General features: G+C 43.7%; 1 protein-coding gene across 1 annotated transcript in view; it reads right to left on the reverse strand.

Moving 5' to 3' along the window:
* The window catches only part of LOC137258932 (GTP-binding protein RAD-like), a 62,870-nt gene extending 48,160 nt beyond the window's left edge, over positions 1-14,710 (reverse strand). The window contains exon 1 of the mRNA XM_067796627.1: positions 13,650-14,710. Within this exon, the coding sequence (XP_067652728.1) occupies positions 13,650-14,244 (595 nt within the window). The 5' untranslated portion in view covers positions 14,245-14,710. The remainder of the gene's footprint in view (positions 1-13,649) is intronic.
* Between the last annotated feature and the right edge of the window lie 7,094 nt (positions 14,711-21,804).

The following is a 21,804-nucleotide window of genomic DNA, read 5'->3' on the forward strand; positions in this document are numbered from 1 at the left end:
ACTAGACCATCTATGTACGTACTCTCTCCTAGACTATCGCTACAAGTACTCTGTTAGACCATCCGTATACGCACTCTCCATGTACTCGTGATCTTGAGACGATTGATATCACTATGCTCCGACATTTCGATACCTTCGACCAACCATTGATATGACCAAGTTCCACAGTTCTATAAGCATCACACTCACAGTTTTAAATGACACCTACCTACAAGGCCCAGCTCCTGCAAAATCATATTAATGCACACTTAGTTTCGATATCATCACACCCTACAGGTTTGTGTAACGACTCCGAAACGTTCAACCTGCATGCATGATCACGTCCTACACATGTACGATCACGCCCTACACATGTACGATCACGCCCTACACATGTACGATCACGCCCTACACATGTACGATCACGTCCTACACATGTATGATCACGTCCTACACATGTACGATCACGTCCTACACATGTATGATCACGTCCTACACATGTACGATCACGCCCTACACATGTACGATCACGTCCTACACATGTACGATCACGTCCTACACATGTACGATCACGCCCTACACATGTATGATCACGTCCTACACATGTATGATCACGCCCTACACATGTACGATCACGCCCTACACATGTACGATCACGTCCTACACATGTACGATCACGTCCTACACATGTACGATCACGTCCTACACATGTATATCTTAGGTTATATATGCCGATACTTTAACCCTAGCCTCGACCTGCACATATGCAGATACTCTACAGTTTTACCTGACCACATCCTTCAGTTTTTATGCATCATCTCAGACAAATCTTGAAATATTACTGAGATAATAATATTACAAAGATAATGTTTGCGATACTACCTTTTTTCTACGCACTATTAAAGTTTATAGTATCTAGATTAGCAGCTGCAGGTGAAAACCATGTCTGTTGTTGACATAAACCCACAAACAAGCATGTGCGAACACTTTAAATTAATTTGGTGGTAAATCAGTTGATGGATGGATTCATATGTCCAGTAATACTTTGGGACAGATTTACTAATGTATAATTATGTCCTGTACAGCTGAAGAACATTTAGCCGTTTTAGAACATCTATTGTTTTGAAACATGTAGACCTTCACGAGCTATGTCCTCAGGATCCCTTGTTGGCTGTGCAGGTCACAGTGCCGTTGATGCTCCGTTTAACGGAGTTCCACGCCCAGTGTACAGGTCGTGGACATGTATACACCGTCAGACAGTTTCTCACCTGTTTTGAAAATGTTCATACGAATTTGTTAGTGTTCTTTCTTAAAACATATTGACAAAGTAGCGCCGTATCAGTTTTTAACAATGCCTGTGCGATATAGTCAGATAATGGAAGCCATCTCTCAAGCAGAAAACAGGTAGTCCAATACTGCGTGCATTCAGTACAGGTCCTTCTGGATCCTGACACATCGGGGAAAGGTCATCACATCCCTCCAAACCATCAGTCTTGTTGATTTCCATTATCCATCAACACCTAGTCCGTGGATCTGGGGTAGGGTTCCTCCTGACATACATTCAGACAGCATTTGCAAGCTTGGTTGTACTGCTGTCGACCATGTTTGGTTGTACTGCTGTCGGCTTTGCTTGGTTGTACTGCTGTCGACCATGTTTGTTTGTACTGCTGTCGGCTTTGCTTGGTTGTACTGCTGTCGACCATGTTTGGTTGTACTGCTGTCGGCTTTGCTTGGTTGTACTGCTGTCGACCATGCTTGGTTGTACTGCTGTCGACCATGTTTGGTTGTACTGCTGTCGACCATGTTTGGTTGTACTGCTGTCGACCATGTTTGGTTGTACTGCTGTCGGCTTTGCTTGGTTGTACTGCTGTTCACAGTCTTAAAGGTGTAGGAATTGTTGATATGTTTAGTGAGGGATGTACACGCATCTGAGACCACCTATTTAGTGTGGGGTGTACACGCATTTGAGACCACCCGTTTAGTGAGGGGTATACACGCAACTGAGACCACCCGTTTAGTGAGGGGTGTACACGCATCTGAGACCACTTATTTAGTGAGGGGTGTACACGCATCTGAGACCACCCGTTTAGTGAGGGGTGTACACGCATCTGAGACCACCCGTTTAGTAAGGGGTGTACACGCATCTGAGACCACCCGTTTAGTGAGGGGCGTACACGCATCTGAGACCACTTATTTAGTGAGGGGTGTACACGCATCTGAGACCACCCGTTTAGTGAGGGGTGTACACGCATCTGAGACCACCCATTTAGTGAGGGGTGTACACGCATCTGAGACCACCCGTTTAGTGAGGGGTGTGCACGCATCTAAGACCACTTATTTAGTGAGGGGTGTACACGCAACTGAGACCACTTCTTTAGTGAGGGGTGTACACGCATCTGAGACCACCCGTTTAGTGACGGGTGTACACGCATCTAAGACCACTTATTTAGTGAGGGGTGTACACGCATCTGAGGCCACCCGTTTAGTGAGGGGTGTACACGCATCTGAGACCACCCGTTTAGTAAGGGGTGTACACGCATCTGAGACCACCCGTTTAGTAAGGGGTGTACACGCATCTGAGACCACCCGTTTAGTAAGGGGTGTACACGCATCTGAGACCACCCATTTAGTGAGGGGTGTACACGCAACTGAGACCACCTGTTTAGTGAGGGGTGTACACGCATCTGAGACTACCTATTTAGTGAGGAGTATACACGCATCTGAGACCACCCGTTTGTGAGGGGTGTACACGCATCTGAGACCACCCGTTTAGTGAGGGGTGTACACGCATCTGAGACCACCCGTTTGGTGAGGGGTGTACACGCATCTGAGACCACCCGTTTGGTGAGGGGTGTACACGCATCTGAGACCACCCGTTTAGTAAGGGGTGTACACGCATCTGAGACCACCCGTTTAGTAAGGGGCGTACACGCATCTGAGACCACTTATTTAGTGAGGGGTGTGCATGCATCTGAGACCACCCGTTTAGTGAGGGGTGTACACGCATCTGAGACCACCCATTTAGTGAGGGGTGTACACGCATCTGAGACCACCCGTTTAGTGAGGGGTGTACACGCATCTGAGACCACCCGTTTAGTGAGGGGTGTACACGCATCTGAGACCACCCGTTTAGTGAGGGGTGTACACGCAACTGAGACCACCCTTTTAGTGAGGGGTGTACACGCATCTGAGACCACCCGTTTAGTGAGGGGTGTACACGCATCTGAGACCACCCGTTTAGTGAGGGGTGTACACGCATCTGAGACCACTTATTTAGTGAGGGGTGTACACGCATCTGAGGCCACCCGTTTAGTGAGGGGTGTACACGCATCTGAGACCACCCGTTTAGTGAGGGGTGTACACGCATCTGAGACCACCCGTTTAGTGAGGGGCGTACACGCATCTGAGGCCACCTATTTAGTGAGGAGTATACACACAGCTGAGACCACCCGTTTGGTGAGGGGCGTACACGCAGCTGAGACCACCCGTTTAGTGAGGGGTGTACACGCATCTGAGACCACCCGTTTAGTGAGGGGTGTACACGCATCTGAGACCACCTATTTAGTGAGGAGTATACACACAGCTGAGACCACCCGTTTAGTGAGGGGTGTACACGCATCTGAGACCACCCGTTTAGTGAGGGGTGTACACGCATCTGAGACCACTTATTTAGTGAGGGGTGTACACGCATCTGAGACCACCCGTTTAGTGAGGGGTGTACACGCAACTGAGACCACCCGTTTAGTGAGGGGTGTACACGCATCTGAGGCCACCCGTTTAGTGAGGGGTGTACACGCAACTGAGTGCCTCTCTTCAATGATACACATATTCACTTATGTCTATACCTCAAGGTTACAACTCAATATGAATCTCGTTCACACAGCGCTATAGATGTTGATAAAGTACAGATCATTTTTACGTCTGATGAATAGAGCAACCCGATCCCAATCAATAGCTAGTGTTGCACAAATATCGATTTGTGTATCAGGTTTCTGTGTGTTCCTCCAGAACAAGGAAGCCAAGCAGAGAAGGAAGAAGACTGGACAAGCACTTTCTAAACTGTTGACATCATATCGCATGTCAACGTTGGCTGTCAACAACTTGAGCCGACAATGACAGATATAGAGTAGAAAGCTTTCTGCTAGAGTCAGAGGCCATAACCGGTCAACAGATGTTCAGTATATAGCCTTCATGTAGTTCGGCGCTTCCAGGCTAACCTCATGTCGGTTGTTGGGCAATCACTTTGTTGCCAAGCAACAGGTCAGGTATTCTGGAGCACAGAGAGAGACAGCGTTCACGGACCTCGCACCCTGTGGTACAGTAACCAGTGTCCTTTATACCGTGTGTTACAATAAACATTGTCCTCCCACCCTGTGTTACAGTAAACACTGTCAGACAGTATTGTTTTCAATGCAAGCCGCTGCCAATGGTACCTCATTCGGTATTTCATGGTAGTACTTCTTTATCTCGAAAAACAATGAATCACAGTAACCAGTGTTAAAGCAACCATTGTTTCACCACCGTGCGTTACAGTAACCATTAACCTCTCGCGGTTACATTTACAATTGTCACACCACCGTATGTTACAGTTCGAATTATCCTCCAGCCCCGTGTTACAGCAACCGTTGTTTCACCACCATGTGTTACAGTAAGCCATTGTCTTCCCATCGTGTGTTACATCAACCATTGTCCTCCCACCCTTTGTTACAGTAACCATTGTCCTCCCACCCTGTGTTACAGCATACCATTGCGTCACCAACGTCTGTTACCGTAACCATTGTCCTCTCACTGTATCCCACAGTTACCATTGCCTCACCAACGTGTGTTACCGTAACCATTGTCCTCTCACTGTATCCCACAGTTACCATTGCCTCACCAACGTGTGTTACCGTAACCATTGTCCTCTCACTGTATCCCACAGTTACCATTGCCATACCCCACCCCGCCCCCGCTCATCTATGCATATAAAATATGTTTTCTTCTTTGTGAAATATAAAAGCAGGTTTTGGCACTAAAATATACATGGTGTTTAAAAAGTAAACCTAATTTATCATTATCACAGAGATATAAGAGGTTGGGATAGCTAAAACCGACATTTTCATATAAACTTTCACACAAATTATCGTACATAGGGTAGTAGAACAGAACGGGTCTCTCATCCTCTACACTCTCACAACACTGAAAACATACCCTCTCATTCACATTCACATTCGAATATCTGGCGGTTTCCAAATGCAGGTGAGCAGTACCTGATCTGAATTTGGAGAAGGCAGAGCGATAAGAGCGGGGTCATGCTCATACTCACATAATTTTCACAGCTATACACATCTTTAAATAACCGATACGTTTGTAGTTTATTACTTCCCATGGTACCGCGTGGCTGGCATAATATCTAATACCAATCATTCACATTCTTCTGCATACAAATATCTCCAACATTTTCACATACCCGTATAACACTAATACACGTATAAGCTTCTCTTAACTTTGCTTTCACTCGGGGATTCGTTTCTCATACGTCCACTCGCACATCTCTCCGACTACATTACATACTTGTTTATTCTACAAGACATTTTTATTATACGGCAATATTGTGTGACAATACACACCCATTGTCTAAAAATTGGAGGAATCCGTGCCATGTCACCTTTCATAGCATCGAATGGAACATATTTACCCAGCCTCAGGAAGAATCTCATAGCATGATGGTGGACCGCATTTACACCGGAAACCTCCAGATATCCCAGGTAGATGTCCCATAACGTAAACAGATGGTCAGTTACTGTAACCATCGTATCATATAGCTTAGTGTACGTTGTGAATTCCATTCCTCCAAGTGCTATATATCTACAATAAGAAGGCCTAAAGCTCTTTTGGCAGACTTTGCCGCTACCTTAGCCATGGCATTATACTCAAGATGTTCTGTGAGCAATAGACCTAAATAATTATAGCTATCAACAATTTCTAAAAGTAAGTTACCAACAGTAAAAGCCGCACTTGTTCTTTGTGCTCTACCGCGTCTAAAATGTGCAAACTTTGACTTAGCATTATTAATGCATATACCTTTCTTCACACACCAGCTGTTGAAAATGTCCAACAAATGATTTAAATCCTCTCGTGATTCTGCAAGGAGTATAACATCATTAGTATAGGCTAAAGCTGCAATAGTAGCATCATTAGCAGAAATACCAATACCACTCTCTTCCAGTTTGTTAAGTAGATCATTAATGAAAACATTAAACAATAATGGGGAGAGTAAACAACCTTGCTTTAAACCTTGACTGACATTAAACCATGATGTTAACATACCATCCATACGAATACTGTATGTTAATGTAAAATGCAGAGACTGAAGAGCTACAAACATGTTCCCTTTCACACCAGTATTATTTACTTTCTACAGTCAAACACTTTCTTAAAATCAATAGAAGCAGCAAAAGTTTTCGTTCTATTACACTTTCTATTTTCAATAAACGAGCAAACAGAGTGAATGAGATAAGTAGTGGGTTCCGATATCCGTTTTCCATGTCACTCAAAACACCCTCCGTGTCACAGTAACTATTAATACAAAGCCGCATGTTGCAGTAACAACTGCCACGCCCCCCGTGTTACAGTGACTATAGGTACACTACCGCGTTACAGTAACTATTGGTACACTACCGCGTTACAGTAACTATTGGTACACTACCGCGTTACAGTAACTATTGGTACACCACCGTGTTACAGTAACTATTGTCACACCACCGTATGCTAGAGTAACTATTGTCACACACCCTGTGTTACATTAAGCATTGTCACACCCCGTGCTAAAATAACTATTATCACACCATCGTGTTACAGTAACTATTGTCACACCCCTGTGTGACAGTAAATATTATCACACCACCATGTGCAGTGCCCATCACCATAGACACGGTGATAGTTGTTGGGACGAGGTATCAGCTCTGGAAATATAACAGACACATATGCGCTTTTCATTGGCTTTTTCAGAGAGATGTCAAGTTCAAGAGCAATATTATTTCACGTACAGTGTAATTTCAATGCAAATACTGCTCGGCGCACATAGGATAAGTTGACGAAATCGTTGTGCGGAGTTCTACCCCTCTCTTTGTGCAGTACGATCTTCAGTTGGGGAAGTGTCTGAGGCATGTTCTGACGTTGACGTACGAGTTTAGATCTTGTGATCTTTAAGGCAATGGCAAGACACTCCGTTAGAATTAGCAAAGTAGCGACCGTACCGTGACATGTGCTGTATGTGAAGTAGCGTTGGCATGCTGGAACACCTCCCTCTGTCGGTCCGTAATCGGAAGCTTGTGACGTGCAAGGACCCCGCTGATATACCGATTTGCTGTCAAATTCTTTGTGTGCTCAATATATCACCCCACATTATGACACAGGCTCCGTTCAATCTGTCGTTCTGTCGAATGCAGCTAGAGGCAAAAGCTCATTTGTCCCACGGTAAGCAGGCTGTCTTCCATCTCACCGGTGAAGAGGATATCGTCATTCATCAGTGAACCAAACTCACCCCCGGTTACTAAGGTTCCAGTTCTGCTACTCGGCCGATGGACGTGCCTGAAAACAGGGGCGACAAGTGGCCTTCTTTTATAGAATTCCCTCTTCAAGCAATCGATTCTTGACAGTTGGTTGGAAAATCTTGTCAAACCAGATATGCGTTGTGCAACCTCCACAACGCCTTGTCATCTACATAACAACAATGGAGGATACAGTGCACTGGGGTTAACGTCCTGACTTTGTCAACTACATAACAGCAATGGAGGACACAGTGCACTGGGGTTAATGTCCTGATTTTGTCAACTACAAAACAGCAATGGAGGATACACTGTATACTGAGGTTAATGTCCTGACTTTGTCAACTACATAACAACAATGGAGGATACAGTTCACTGGGGTTAACGTCCTGACTTTGCCAACTACATAACAGCAATGGAGGACACAGTGCACTGGGGTTAATGTACTGATTTTGTCAACTACAAAACAGCAATGGAGGATACAGTGTATACTGAGGTTAACGTCCTGACTTTGTCAACTACATAACAACAATGGAGGATACAGTTCACTGGGGTTAACGTCCTGACTTTGTCAACAACAAAATAGCAATGGAGGATACAGTGTATACTGAGGTTAATGTCCTGACTTTGTCAACTACATAACAACAGTGGAGGATACAGTGCATTGGGGTTAACGTCCTGACTTTGTCAACTACATTACAGCAGTGGACGATACAGTTCACTGGGGTTAACGTCCTGACTTTGTCAACTACATAACAACAATGGAGGATACAGTGTATACTGAGGTTAACGTCCTGACTTTGTCAACTACATAACAACAATGGAGGATACAGTGTATACTTAGGTTAACGTCCTGACTTTGTCAACTACATAACAACAATGGAGGATACAGTGTATACTGAGGTTAATGTCCTGACTTTGTCAACTACAAAACAACAATGGAGGATGCAGTGTACCTGGGTTAACGTCCTGACTTTGTCAACTACATAACAACAATGGAGGATGCAGTGTACTTGGGTTAACGTCCTGACTTTGTCAACTACATAACAACAATGGAGGATACAGTGTATACTGAGGTTAACGTCCTGACTTTGTCAACTACATAACAACAATGGAGAATACAGTGCATTGGGGTTACCGTCCTGACTTTGTCAACTACCTAACAACAATTAAGGATTCAGTGTATACTGAGGTTAACGTCCTGACTTTGTCAACTACATAACAACAATGGAGGATACAGTGTATACTGAGGTTAACGTTCTGACTTTGTCAACTACATAACAACAATGGAGGATACAGTGTATACTTAGGTTAACGTCCTGACTTTGTCAACTACATAACAACAGTGGAGGATGCAGTGTATACTTAGGTTAACGTCCTGACTTTGTCAACTACATAACAACAATGGAGGATGCAGTGTATACTGAGGTTAACGTCCTGACTTTGTCAACTACATAACAACAATGGAGGATACAGTGTATACTTGGGTTAACGTCCTGACTTTGTCAACTACATAACAACAATGGAGGATGCAGTGTATACTTAGGTTAACGTCCTGACTTTGTCAACTACATAACAACAATGGAGGATACAGTGTATACTGAGGTTAACGTCCTGACTTTGTCAACTACATAACAACAGTGGAGGATACAGTGTATACTTAGGTTAACGTCCTGACTTTGTCAACTACATAACAACAATGGAGGATACAGTGTATACTGAGGTTAACGTCCTGACTTTGTCAACTACATAACAACAATGGAGGATACAGTGTATACTTAGGTTAACGTCCTGACTTTGTCAACTACATAACAACAGTGGAGGATGCAGTGTATACTTAGGTTAACGTCCTGACTTTGTCAACTACATAACAACAATGGAGGATACAGTGTATACTGAGGTTAACGTCCTGACTTTGTCAACTACAAAACAACAATGGAGGATACAGTGTATACTGAGGTTAACGTCCTGACTTTGTCAACTACATAACAACAGTGGAGGATACAGTGTATACTGAGGTTAACGTCCTGACTTTGTCAACTACATAACAACAATGGAGGATACAGTGTATACTGAGGTTAACGTCCTGACTTTGTCAACTACATAACAACAATGGAGGATACAGTGTATACTGAGGTTAACGTCCTGACTTTGTCAACTACATAACAACAATGGAGGATGCAGTGTATACTTAGGTTAACGTCCTGACTTTGTCAACTACATAACAACAATGGAGGATACAGTGTATACTGAGGTTAACGTCCTGACTTTGTCAACTACATAACAACAGTGGAGGATACAGTGCATTGGGGTTACCGTCCTGACTTTGTCAACTACCTAACAACAATTGAGGATACAGTGTATACTGAGGTTAACGTCCTGACTTTGTCAACTACATAACAACAATGGAGGATGCAGTGTATACTTAGGTTAACGTCCTGACTTTGTCAACTACATAACAACAGTGGAGGATACAGTGCATTGGGGTTACCGTCCTGACTTTGTCAACTACATAACAACAATTGAGGATGCAATGTATACTTAGGTTAACGTCCTGACTTTGTCAACTACATAACAACAATGGAGGATGCAGTGTATACTTAGGTTAACGTCCTGACTTTGTCAACTACATAACAACAGTGGAGGACACAGTGTACTTGGGTTAACGTCCTGACTTTGACAACTACATAACAATATTCTGTTTTCAGGGACGAAGGCTGAATGCGCACCAGCACCAGTTTCAGCCGATAGATTGATGTGTTTCACTAATACACTGAGGCAGCCACTCCCTGGTGCCCATGTAGTCGGTTGGAGATAATTTCACAAGTCTTCCTTTCATCAGGTACAATCTACTGTAATGAACAGGTATGAATCAGCATTATGGGGCTATAAACAGCAGCAGATAGTCAACAGGTATGACGGGCTATAAACAGCAGCAGTGTTACATTACCCACGCGGTAAAGGGAAGACCGTCTGACACACGCTAGGGAAGCCTGGCCTGCAGAAACAAAACTTGAAATGTTTTCTGATTATTCTATCTCTGAATATCCGTTTACACGTGCTGGTACTGTGAGGACATGACTTCTCAAAAACTACTCGTGAACGTGAACTTTAGTAATGAAGGCCTGTTGTTAAAACGTTATCGCCTGCTAGAATCTACTTACTCTAATGGACCTGAAAATACACTACTTGCTATAGTGTGCACGCGGATTCACACTACTGTCCTTGTATGCTTTGATGCTCTATGTGTGTGAGTGGGAGCTATCATTTAAACACAATTACCATTCATCCATGACATATAATATACATTGTTGATTGTGAAAATAACAAGTAAACAAAATTATAAGCGTACAATCGCGAATCAAAAGTGCAATGTTTTGTACTTGTGTCTTCTTCCCTCGAAACGATGCACCCGGGAGAGCGAACCCAGTCAGAGCGGGTGGCTGGTTCATTTGTCGATAAGCAGAAAGCTCATTGTGTGTATACAGAGATGATCTGTTTGATTGGCATTTCAGAAGTGTAGTGAGTAAGAAAGTAATGTTTTGTAATGGATATCAACTTCTTTGATTGTATATGATGGAAACTGTTGTTCAACAAAGTACAAAAAAAGAACTTTGAAAACTGAAAATCTGAGTTTGCACCGGTTTCCGTCCGATCCACTCGTACGGTGAAAATTGCTGCAGTTTGTTTACAACCCACAGATATAATAACATCTCATGTGTACAAGTATCACATTTGCCTGTCTGTGTAATTACATAATGTGACAGAGACAAAACTCAGGTGCACGAGCTATAAAGCAATGTATTCTGGTTATGGCGTATAGCCTGACTGGTGTAAGTTCAAATTGTTGTGATCAGTGACTGATGTTGTGTATTGCATGTTGTCATTAGCAGACAGGCAGACTGACACACAGGGGTCAACAGAACAGACACTGAGTCTAGAGATAGCTTGTGACAATCAACACTGCTTTCTATGTTTACAAAGGCATGTATGAAAATATTCAAGCTAAGCGATTTCTAGCAATGAAATTAGTATTTCTAATGCTGCACTTTCTTGGTTTGCAAATCTGGACGTATGGGACCAGTGTATGTTTATTACTGCAGACCCAAGATGCTTGTAATCACAAGAACATCTCTATTCTCAGACTTCGACCGTAACGATATTGGATAATCCTTGCACACATCACTTGCTGAGTCTGTATGGGTCGCCTTCCCAGGTCAAACCGCGCAAACCTAACCACAGATGGTGAAACCACTTTTTTCCCCCAGCGCTGGTGGGAAATTAGTGAATCATTTGAACAACGATTTCGTGGGCATTATTTCATCACGTTATTTTTAAAAATTATTTTGCATTTGTGATAACTTGTTTCTGTAAGTCCATACCGAAAGATATCAGAATTTGCAAACTTGTGTTTTGCGTTGCATCAGGGATAATCTGTATACAGTCTCTCTGGTTGCACGTGACCTATAATCAGTTCGACATAATATTAAATACAGATTTAACTCGAACACGAAATGACTAAGGTTTCAATTTAAATTTAGCAGAGATTGATGTGGCTGACTGCAGCAGCCAATTAATTGGTAGCGATGAGATGGTAAAGCATATTACACAGCAACATAAAGCGGGATGCCACCAATTAACGATCTCCACGCCTTGACTCCAAACAGGCAAAGACACACACAGACTGTTGCAGTACGTCTCTACTGTATGTATGAGAGGCATCTGCTCTCGTTTGTTCCAAGGTGTGTGGGTGATATAGAGATGACAAAGTTTTGTGGATCATGAGAACGAATCTATACCGAGGCGTTGCCTGCATCAACTGTCCCTAACCTGTATCAACACAGACTGTATGTAACCTGTATCAACACAGACTGTATGTAACCTGTATCAACACAGACTGTAGTTTGCCAGTATCAACACAGACTGCATGTGACCTGTATCAACACAGACTGCATGTAACCTGTATCAACACAGACTGTAGTTTGCCAGTATCAACACAGACTGTAGTTTGCCAGTAGCAACACAGACTATATGTAACCTGTATCAACACAGACTGTAGTTTGCCAGTATCAACACATACTGTTTGTAACCTGTATCAACACAGACTGTTTTGAACAGTATCAACACAGACTGTATGTAACATGTATCAACACAGACTATATGTGCCCTGTATCAACACAGACTGTATGTAACATGTATCAACACAGACTGTAGTTTACCAGTATCAACACAGACCGTAGTTTGCCAGTATCAACACAGACTATATGTAACCTGTATCAACACAGACTATATGTGCCCTGTATCAGCACAGACTGTATGTAACATGTGTCAACACAGACTGTAGTTTACCAGTATCAACACAGACTGTACTTTACCAGTATCGACACATACTATCTGTAACCTGTATCAACACAGACTGCAGACACAGACTGTATTTGACCAGCATCAACACAGGGTTATGAACTAAACTGTGTGCAAGTGTTAGCTGATTGAACAATCACAGTCTGTCATGAACTAAACTGTGTACAAGTGTTACCTGATTGAACAATGACAGTCTGTCATGAACTAAACAGTGTACAAGTGTTACCTGATTGAACAATGACAGTCTGTCATGAAGTAAACTGTGTACGAGTGTTACCTGATTGAACAATGACAGTCTGTCATGAACTAAACTGTGTACAAGTGTTACCTGATTGAAAAATGACAGTCTGGCATGGACTTAACTGTGTACGAGTGTTACATGTACAGTATGGATCGTATGTCTTATGTCGTATGTAGTACAGACCCGGGTGAAGTTGTTAGTGTTGTGTGGGTTGTTTGGGATGTGGGGGTTCTTTGAGTTGCGGCGGTTGTTTGGGTTGTGGAAGTTGTTTGGGTTGTTGGGGATGTGTGGGTTGTGACGGTTGTTTGGGTTATGGAAGTCGTTTGGGCTGTGGCAGTTGTTTGTTGTGGAAGTTGTTTGAGTTGTGGCAGTTGTTTGGGTTGTAGTGGTTGTGATGGTTGTGGAAATCGTTTGGGTTGTGAGGTTGAGGTGGTTGTTTGGGTTGTGGATGTTGTTTGGGTTGTGGAGGTTGTTTGGGTTGTGGAGGTTCACCACGATGGGTGTGGAGTCTAAACGAAGACGTAATATCAGCTACCTACCTTGCCCCTCAAATCCTGTGAACTCCGACGTCATAAACTGTCTGCAAAGAGTAGACTTTCCAACTCCTGTCCCGCCGAGAGTGATGACTTTGTAATATCCGCCAGGGTTACCACCTTGTGTTTCCTGTCCCCTGCCGGTACTAGGAGCCCTGGCTTTCTTCCCATCTCCCACTGCCCCAGTGGACATCAAGCTGTGTGTGCTCTTCTTTTTGAAGGAGTCGCCCCGGTTGATGACCCCTTTAGAAGTAGTTTTAAACGATCGAACACGTGTTAACTTGTTCTCTTTCCCCGGACTCTGGTCCCCCACCTCCCTGTCCGGCACTTCCAAAAGGGTCGGCTTGACCAGAGGCATGCTGTTTCTCCGGATCGGCGCTGGCTGTACCTCCAGGTCTTTACTGGGTGGCCTTTGTTTGGTTCTGAACGAACAGGATCTTGAATGTGGAGCGGATCCTGCTCCGAGGTGACTGCCCCTGTGACCAGGGGCTGGTGTTGAGTCCCTGGAGTGTAGACTGGGGGTACTATTGCCACTGGATGCCATACTGGGCCTGCGAGTCTTTTGAGATATGCACTCCTCATCCATGGCTTCCTGTGTCATGTCGGGGGTTAAATACGCCCTCTCTTCAATGTTTATCTCGGGGACAATCCTATCCAGCGTTGCGATCAGCTGGTGCCCCCTAAGTATGAATGTATAACAAGAAGGTTTGGTTAACACTCTGAAACTTGAAAACAGGAGAATCTCCAGATGAATGGGCAGTTGGCTTTTCCTTGATTCCGATATGGTATCTGAAGTATCAGAAGTCAGATTTCACAAGTAGAATTATCGTTGATCACAGGTTACATACACACACGTATACAAAAGCCGAACACACAGACCCAAATCAACACACGCCCGCTCTCTTGATGGTCAAGGGTATTACACAGCTACTCTCCTGATCCTCCACAGTTCATACACTACCACTACCAGCTATACACAACGTAGTAGACGCCGCACGCATCAATATCTGCCACACAACATGAATCCCAGACCGTCTGTTCAGTTCTACCAGTGCTTTTCTATATACACCCAGGCTGCGGTCACGTGGCCCTGTTAGTCATGGTGCTGAGATAAAGGCAGGCTAATTTACAGGCTACCTGCAAGTAGAGCGGTATACCGCTTCCCATCACTACTGGCAACCGCGTGCTGCCTCCCGCCAGCGGGTTGTCCGGGACAAACACAAATCAGTGTTATCAGTGCTTTGTTTTCCTGTACCAAGATACCCGTGAGGATGTTTTCCTACAACAAATACTGAGTTTAGATATTTCATCACACCATGTGAGGGAATGAATGAGTTAGTGAGTGAGTAGTACGCTCTACAAGCGTGACAGCAATGTCAAGTAAGACGCATGTACGTACACAAAGCGTCGGTAAAACATCATGTCAATAGTGGTCGGATATATGGTATCTAGTATCTGGTTAAACATGCTAAGTTTAGAATAGTGGATGCATCTAGTTTGGTGGACCCGTCTTTGAAATAACAGGTGGTCTGCCATTTGAATGAATGTCTCCGAGGATGAACCAATGGTTGCAGGTTTATGGCTACACGAGGAATTCAGTTATGGTTGAGATGGTGGGCTGGTCCATCATTGCAATAGTTGATAGATCTACTATTGAAAACGTAAATGGAACTAGAGTGAAAATAGTGGACTATCTATATGTGAAATGATGGATCTGTTGCAGATGAAAAATTATTTCTTTTGTTTTTCACTATTTACGTGAACACATCAAGCTTTGTTTTGACATTTTGTTTAAAAACCTTAGCGGACGATCTGACCGGGTAACACTGATCGAGTCTGGGGGAAATGAAACATACTCAGCATTTATGGATTACAACTTCTTGTTTATTAAGTTGAGCGACGTTTCGGTGTAGATTCTTTCATGGTTATCAAGCCAAGAGTGCCTACAACCACATGATGAGAAACTTACATTCATGGTTGTGACACAGAGCGGAGTAACATTAACAACAGCATGTAATAGAATAACAAGTGATACGTAACTGGAAGAGACTAGTAGGCAAGTGATAACAACAAATACCACTAGTAATCAAGCCAGTGAAGAGAGGGATTAAGTAGTAACAACAAATAGACACAATGCTTTGAGAGTCTATAGTTTGATTAGTTCTTCATTGGCTGAATGTATGTAGTATTCTTGGTCTCTGTTGATCAAAGGTTTGTGGCGGCGGATTTCGATGGTTTCCAGTTGTTTTCTGTTTGTTAAGTCCTGATTCTTGGTTGATAGGACTTCGAAATTGTCAAACCTGTTTTGCTGGGTGGGGAATGTTTTGTTGGTGATCTCAAGGGAATGATTGGCTGTGTTTTTATGCTGGTGTGCTGATTTGAATGCACGATTGGGTTCCAGGTTGGCAACTATGCTTATAACACAACTGAGAAAATCAAGTAAGAGAATCAGTCTGACATTCAACCTTTAGGGTGGCAGTCTGCGTATATGCAGTAACCATGACAGGATGAGATATCACAACAGGAACGGGAACAACTGAAGACTGGTTGAGCAACGGGTGGTGTGGCATGAACGTGTGGGTCCTTAACAACATGAGAATCTCCAGGCACCTGTCGGACACCCTGAGAATAGGAAAGTTTCCCCTCAACTTCCATTATTCTTAATAGAACCTCTGTAGGCAGCAGAGTGAGCTTCACCACATGTTTGCATTTAAGGGAACTTTCAGTGCACTCCTCATATCTGTGATTCCCTCCACATTTAGCACAAATAAGGACTGGCCAGCAAATGTAAGCAAAACAGATTTAGTAGGAATTTTATCAGGTCCACGAGTCAGACGCACAACGGAGCATGGTAAAGGCAAAAGGGGTTTTAGTTCTTCCTCATTTTCAGCCATCTCAACATCCAGATCAATACCATAGATAACCCCGCGGGATCACATGAGTGATTCAGACTCGTAAGTGGTAACGTAATGGTCACCAAGGTCTGGAATTAAATAAGTTTTGGGGCAGCCTCAACGGTTTTCTCTGTAACACTAACATCCCCCTTGGCCATCCTCTTAACACTGACTATTTCAGTAGTAATCTTAGCCAATGCTCTCGCCAAGGCCCACTGGGTCATCAGTTGACAAAGAGTTGTAGAAACGTCATCATCAACATCTGCCTTAATGATGACAGTGGTTGACTTCACCTGAACTGGCTCACCATAAATAAAAGTAAGATCAGGGCATGCAGGAGTAGCAGCAGGTGGTTGCTTCACAACACAAGCTGTCTTAGAAGTACCATCTGGAATGCGACCGATTCAATTCCTCCCCGAGGACGTCACTTTGAAATCACCTTCACACTCTATGCTTCACAGTTCAGCCATTGCCGAGGAAAACCCCAACAGCTGACTGTTTAATCCATGAAAAGGAATACAAGTAAAGTTTCAATACACCCCAGCGTGGAGAAAATGTAAACAACAACAACAAAAAAGCGAAAACCATAAACAACCAAGTATGCTAATGTGCTGTTCAGTTTGCACACAAGCAAAGCACGCCCGCACTCGACGGCAGTCAAGACCGACCTCCTACTGGTCTGGAGACATATACATATATGGAATAATATCGACGGCAGTCAAGACCGACCTCCTACTGGTCTGGAGACATATACATATATGGAATAATATCGACGGCAGTCAAGACCGACCTCCTACTGGTCTGGAGACATATACATATATGGAATAATATCGACGGCAGTCAAGACCGACCGCCTACTGGTCTGGAGACATATACATATATGGAATAATATCGACGGCAGTCAAGACCGACCTCCTACTGGTCTGGAGACATATACATATATGGAATAATATCGACGGCAGTCAAGACCGACCTCCTACTGGTCTGGAGACATATACATATATGGAAACATATCGACGGCAGTCAAGACCGACCTCCTACTGGTCTGGAGACATATACATATATGGAAACATATCGACGGCAGTCAAGACCGACCTCCTACTGGTCTGGAGACATATACATATATGGAATAATATCGACGGCAGTCAAGACCGACCTCCTACTGGTCTGGAGACATATACATATATGGAATAATATCGACGGCAGTCAAGACCGACCTCCTACTGGTCTGGAGACATATACATATATGGAATAATATCGACGGCAGTCAAGACCGACCTCCTACTGGTCTGGAGACATATACATATATGGAATAATATCGACGGCAGTCAAGACCGACCTCCTACTGGTCTGGAGACATATACATATATGGAAACATATCGACGGATCGCACAAACGCAGGATGTGTCGCTGGTCACCGAGAAGCATGCTTTTGACCACGTGGGACACTGACCAATCGACAAGTGTTGACAGGATTGTTCGAGTAAGGTGACTGTTCATCATGATGGCATTAGCTTGTCCAGGTAGGATGCAGATAGATAGTTAAACAGAATTACATAATTCACATAAAGTTTACTACCCCATTATAAGAGATTCACGATTAGTTCCCCATATTTGTTGTTCAGATTATTTCATCCATTTATAGCCAAAAAAGTCAAATTTAGTTTCCCAAGGTGGCACACTTCGAGACATCACAACATTTCATTTCCATTGCGCACCACATACAGTTTCTTTGTCACTAATGTTTCGGTGTAGCACCCGTACGAAGACATGTACTGAAGGAAAAGTCTTGAAATCATAGAAGGACTGAGGGTCGAAAAGATCGATGTATGGATCGAAGGTACTGTGCTGTCCGGGCTTCCACGCGGTCGGCACACATCCATAATAAAGCCAATAAAACAGACCACAGTTTTGGAGAGAAACCCCACCCCAGAGAGTCCTCTCTACCACGCCTTGTCACCCGTTCAATACCCTAACACGTCCACTGTACATCACCCCTCTTTGTAGAGTACTCTCTGCCACGCTATGTCAACCGTTCAGTACACAAACAAGTTCACTTTACAACACCAATCATAGTATAGTCCTCTCTGCCACGCTATGTCACCCGTTCAATACACAAAAACGTTCCCTGTAGAACACCTTTCTTTCTAGAGTCCTCTCTGCTACGCTAAGTCAACCGTTCAATACACAAAAACGTCCACTGTACAACATTCCTTATAGTAGAGTCCTCTCTGCCACGCTATGTCACCCGTAGAATACATAAACAAGTCCAGTGTACAAGACCAGTCATAGTAGAGTCCTCTCTGCCACGCTACGTCACAAGTTGAATACACAAACACGTCCACTGTACAACAGCCCTCTTTGTAGAGTCCTCTCTGCCACACTATGTTAACCATTCAATACACAAACTCGTCCACTGTACAACACACCTCTTTGTAGAGTCCTCTCTGCCACGCTAAGTCAACCGTTCAATACACAAACACGTCCACTGTCAAATATTCCTCATGGCAGAGTTCTCTCTGCCACGCTATGTCACCCGTTCAACACACAAACACGTTCACTGTACATCACCCCTCTTTGTAGAGACCTCCCTGCCACGCTATGTCACCCATTCAATAGTCTAGCACGCCCACTGTACAACACCCCTCATAGTAAAGTCCTCTCTGCCACGCTGTGTCACCCGTTGAATACATAAACAAGTCCAGTGTAGAAGACCCCTCTTTGTAGAGTCCTCTCTGCCACGCTACGTCACAAGTTGCATACACAAACACGTCCACTGTACAACAGCCCTCATAGTAGAGTCCTCTCTGCCACACTATGTTAATCATTCAATATACAAACACGTCCACTCCACAACACCCCTCATAGTAGAGTCCTCTCTGCCACGCTATGTCACCCGTTGAATACATAAACAAGCCCAGTGTAGAAGACCCCTCTTTGTAGAGTCACTCATGTCACCCGTTTAATACCCTTTCATGTGCACAGGCTAAGCATCACTGACCGGCTCGTCAGTGCTCAGGGTGCGAATACTAACAGTTCAGTCACGTGATTTATCAGCCTCAAATATTTGTTTTGGTTTTCCGCAGTCGATGACTTTTAGAGCAGACACACTCGGCGAAACCAAGATATCAGTTCTCTAATTAGCACCATGTTCGCTAACTAGATAGATTTCGGCGCAATCGTAGCGGTATCGCAGTAGTGAGTTAATGCCTGCATGTAGCTGCGCGTTACTGTGCCTACGTGCATCAGGAATAACGCATTACACATTTCCTTGATGTAGAATGTTTGACTTTGTTCCAGGTACTCTTTATGAATTAAGGATCTACCCATCAGTAACGTGAAGTTTAAGGACGATATATATAGAAATATATATCGGCCACCTCCTCGTGGTGGGTGCTGGGTAACGCTGAGAGCCCGGGGGCACATTTGGTCCACCAACCTGTTTGCCGTAGGTTGCGGCACTGTGTCGGTGGAGGAGGGGATCCTGGTGCTTGAGGGCAATAGGGGCCTGCAACTGTGTTCCTGTTGCCTAACACACCACTTTGGTCCTGACTTGACCTAGACGGGTGGTTCAATACGCCCGGTTCAACCAGTCGGCTGATCATGCCAAGCCCTGAGAATTCTCACTGATTTTGCTCAAATTTCACTTTTTCAAATGTTTTGTCAATGAGCCTTTGTCAAATAGCTTGTAGACCTGTAATATCTATTGATATATTGATGCCACATTAATCAAACTGTCATTACCTGGAGTCATAATGCCCAGAGGGCGATGGCTCATGGGTCAGTCTCGTGGATTTATTGATCTGGAATTGATACTTCTGCTGGAGCATATAATCCCAGTATCCTTGGTGCTGTCAGTAGGAAACCCACTGGCATATAGCATTGTCTTTATGATACTCCGTGGTAGGTGGGGAGCTGGGATGATGAAGTTCTACGACTTTACCATGATACCCCCGAAACAACTCAAACGTACTTTAGAGGATAGTGTATCTTCTGAAGTCTCAAAAGGCAAACCTGACCATTGGTCTCGTTATTTAGTGATTTCTTCTTCGGAAGATGGTCCGTTGAAACTGAATCCGTTTGCTCTGTCAAAAGCGATTTATGGAATTGCTGGCTACGTTGTGTCAATGAAAAAGATGCGATCTGGTTTTATATTATTTGAGTGCAAATCAGCGTTTCAATCATCTACACTCTTAGCTGTTAAGCATCTCGTGCCCGTACCTGTTACTGTGTCTCCACACAAAACTCTCAACAGTTCTAAGGGCATTGTCAGAGACAGAGAACGTTGTCTGTTAGACATGTCTAAAGATGAGATAGCTTTTGAGCTAAAAGACCAGGGTGTAACAGGTGTAAAACGTTTTACAAATCGACAAAACGATCAGAATGTAAAGTTAAACACGCATCTGCTCAACTTTTCTGTTCCTGCTCCACCGTCATCCATCAAAGCAGGCTACTGCAATATCAGTGTGGATAAGTACATACCGAACCCGCTTCGGTGTTACTCGTGTCAAAAGTTTGGTCATGGTGCTAGATCTTGTACCAACAGCAAGAAATGTCATCACTGTGGAGAACTTGCACATGACACGTAAGATTGTCCAAACACCTCTAAATGCGTTAATTGGCGATCATACTGCCTCTTCTAAATCGTGCCCTGTCTGGCAACAACAACGTCAGATTGTGAAACTGCAACATGAAAAGAATATTTCTTTTGCAGAGGCTAAACGTTTGGTTGCACATGATAACACTCCAACTGCAACTGTGTCATACTCTGCAGCTGCTACCTGTCAATGGTACACAATCGTTTAGTGTGGTATTTGGAGACCAACAATCTGATTTCTAACATTCAGCGTGGTTTCCGTAGAAATAGAAGCACTATTGACCATTTGGTTCGATTGGAATCATTCATTAAGAATTCCGTTGTCAATAACCAGCATGCTGTATCTATATTTTCGACCTTGAAAAGACTTATGATACCACATGGAAACATGGTATTTTAAAAGATTTACATGAATTTGGTTTAAGAGGTGGTTTGCCTCATTTCATGTCGCAGTTTTTAACGGGCAGACAAGTTCAAGTCCGATTGGGGTCTACCCTCTCTGATCATTACAAACAGGATCAGGGTGTTCCACAAGGCAGTATTTTGTCTGTGACGACTTTATTTAGTATTGAAATAAATAGTCTCTCGAAAATGTTAACAGATTCAATCAATGGTTCCTTTTTCGTGGATGACTTTAATATTTCTTGTCGTGGCAAAAACATGCGAAACA

Source organism: Haliotis asinina, chromosome 12, assembly GCF_037392515.1.
Source record: "Haliotis asinina isolate JCU_RB_2024 chromosome 12, JCU_Hal_asi_v2, whole genome shotgun sequence".
In the NCBI taxonomy this organism is placed as follows: Eukaryota; Metazoa; Mollusca; class Gastropoda; order Lepetellida; family Haliotidae; genus Haliotis; species Haliotis asinina.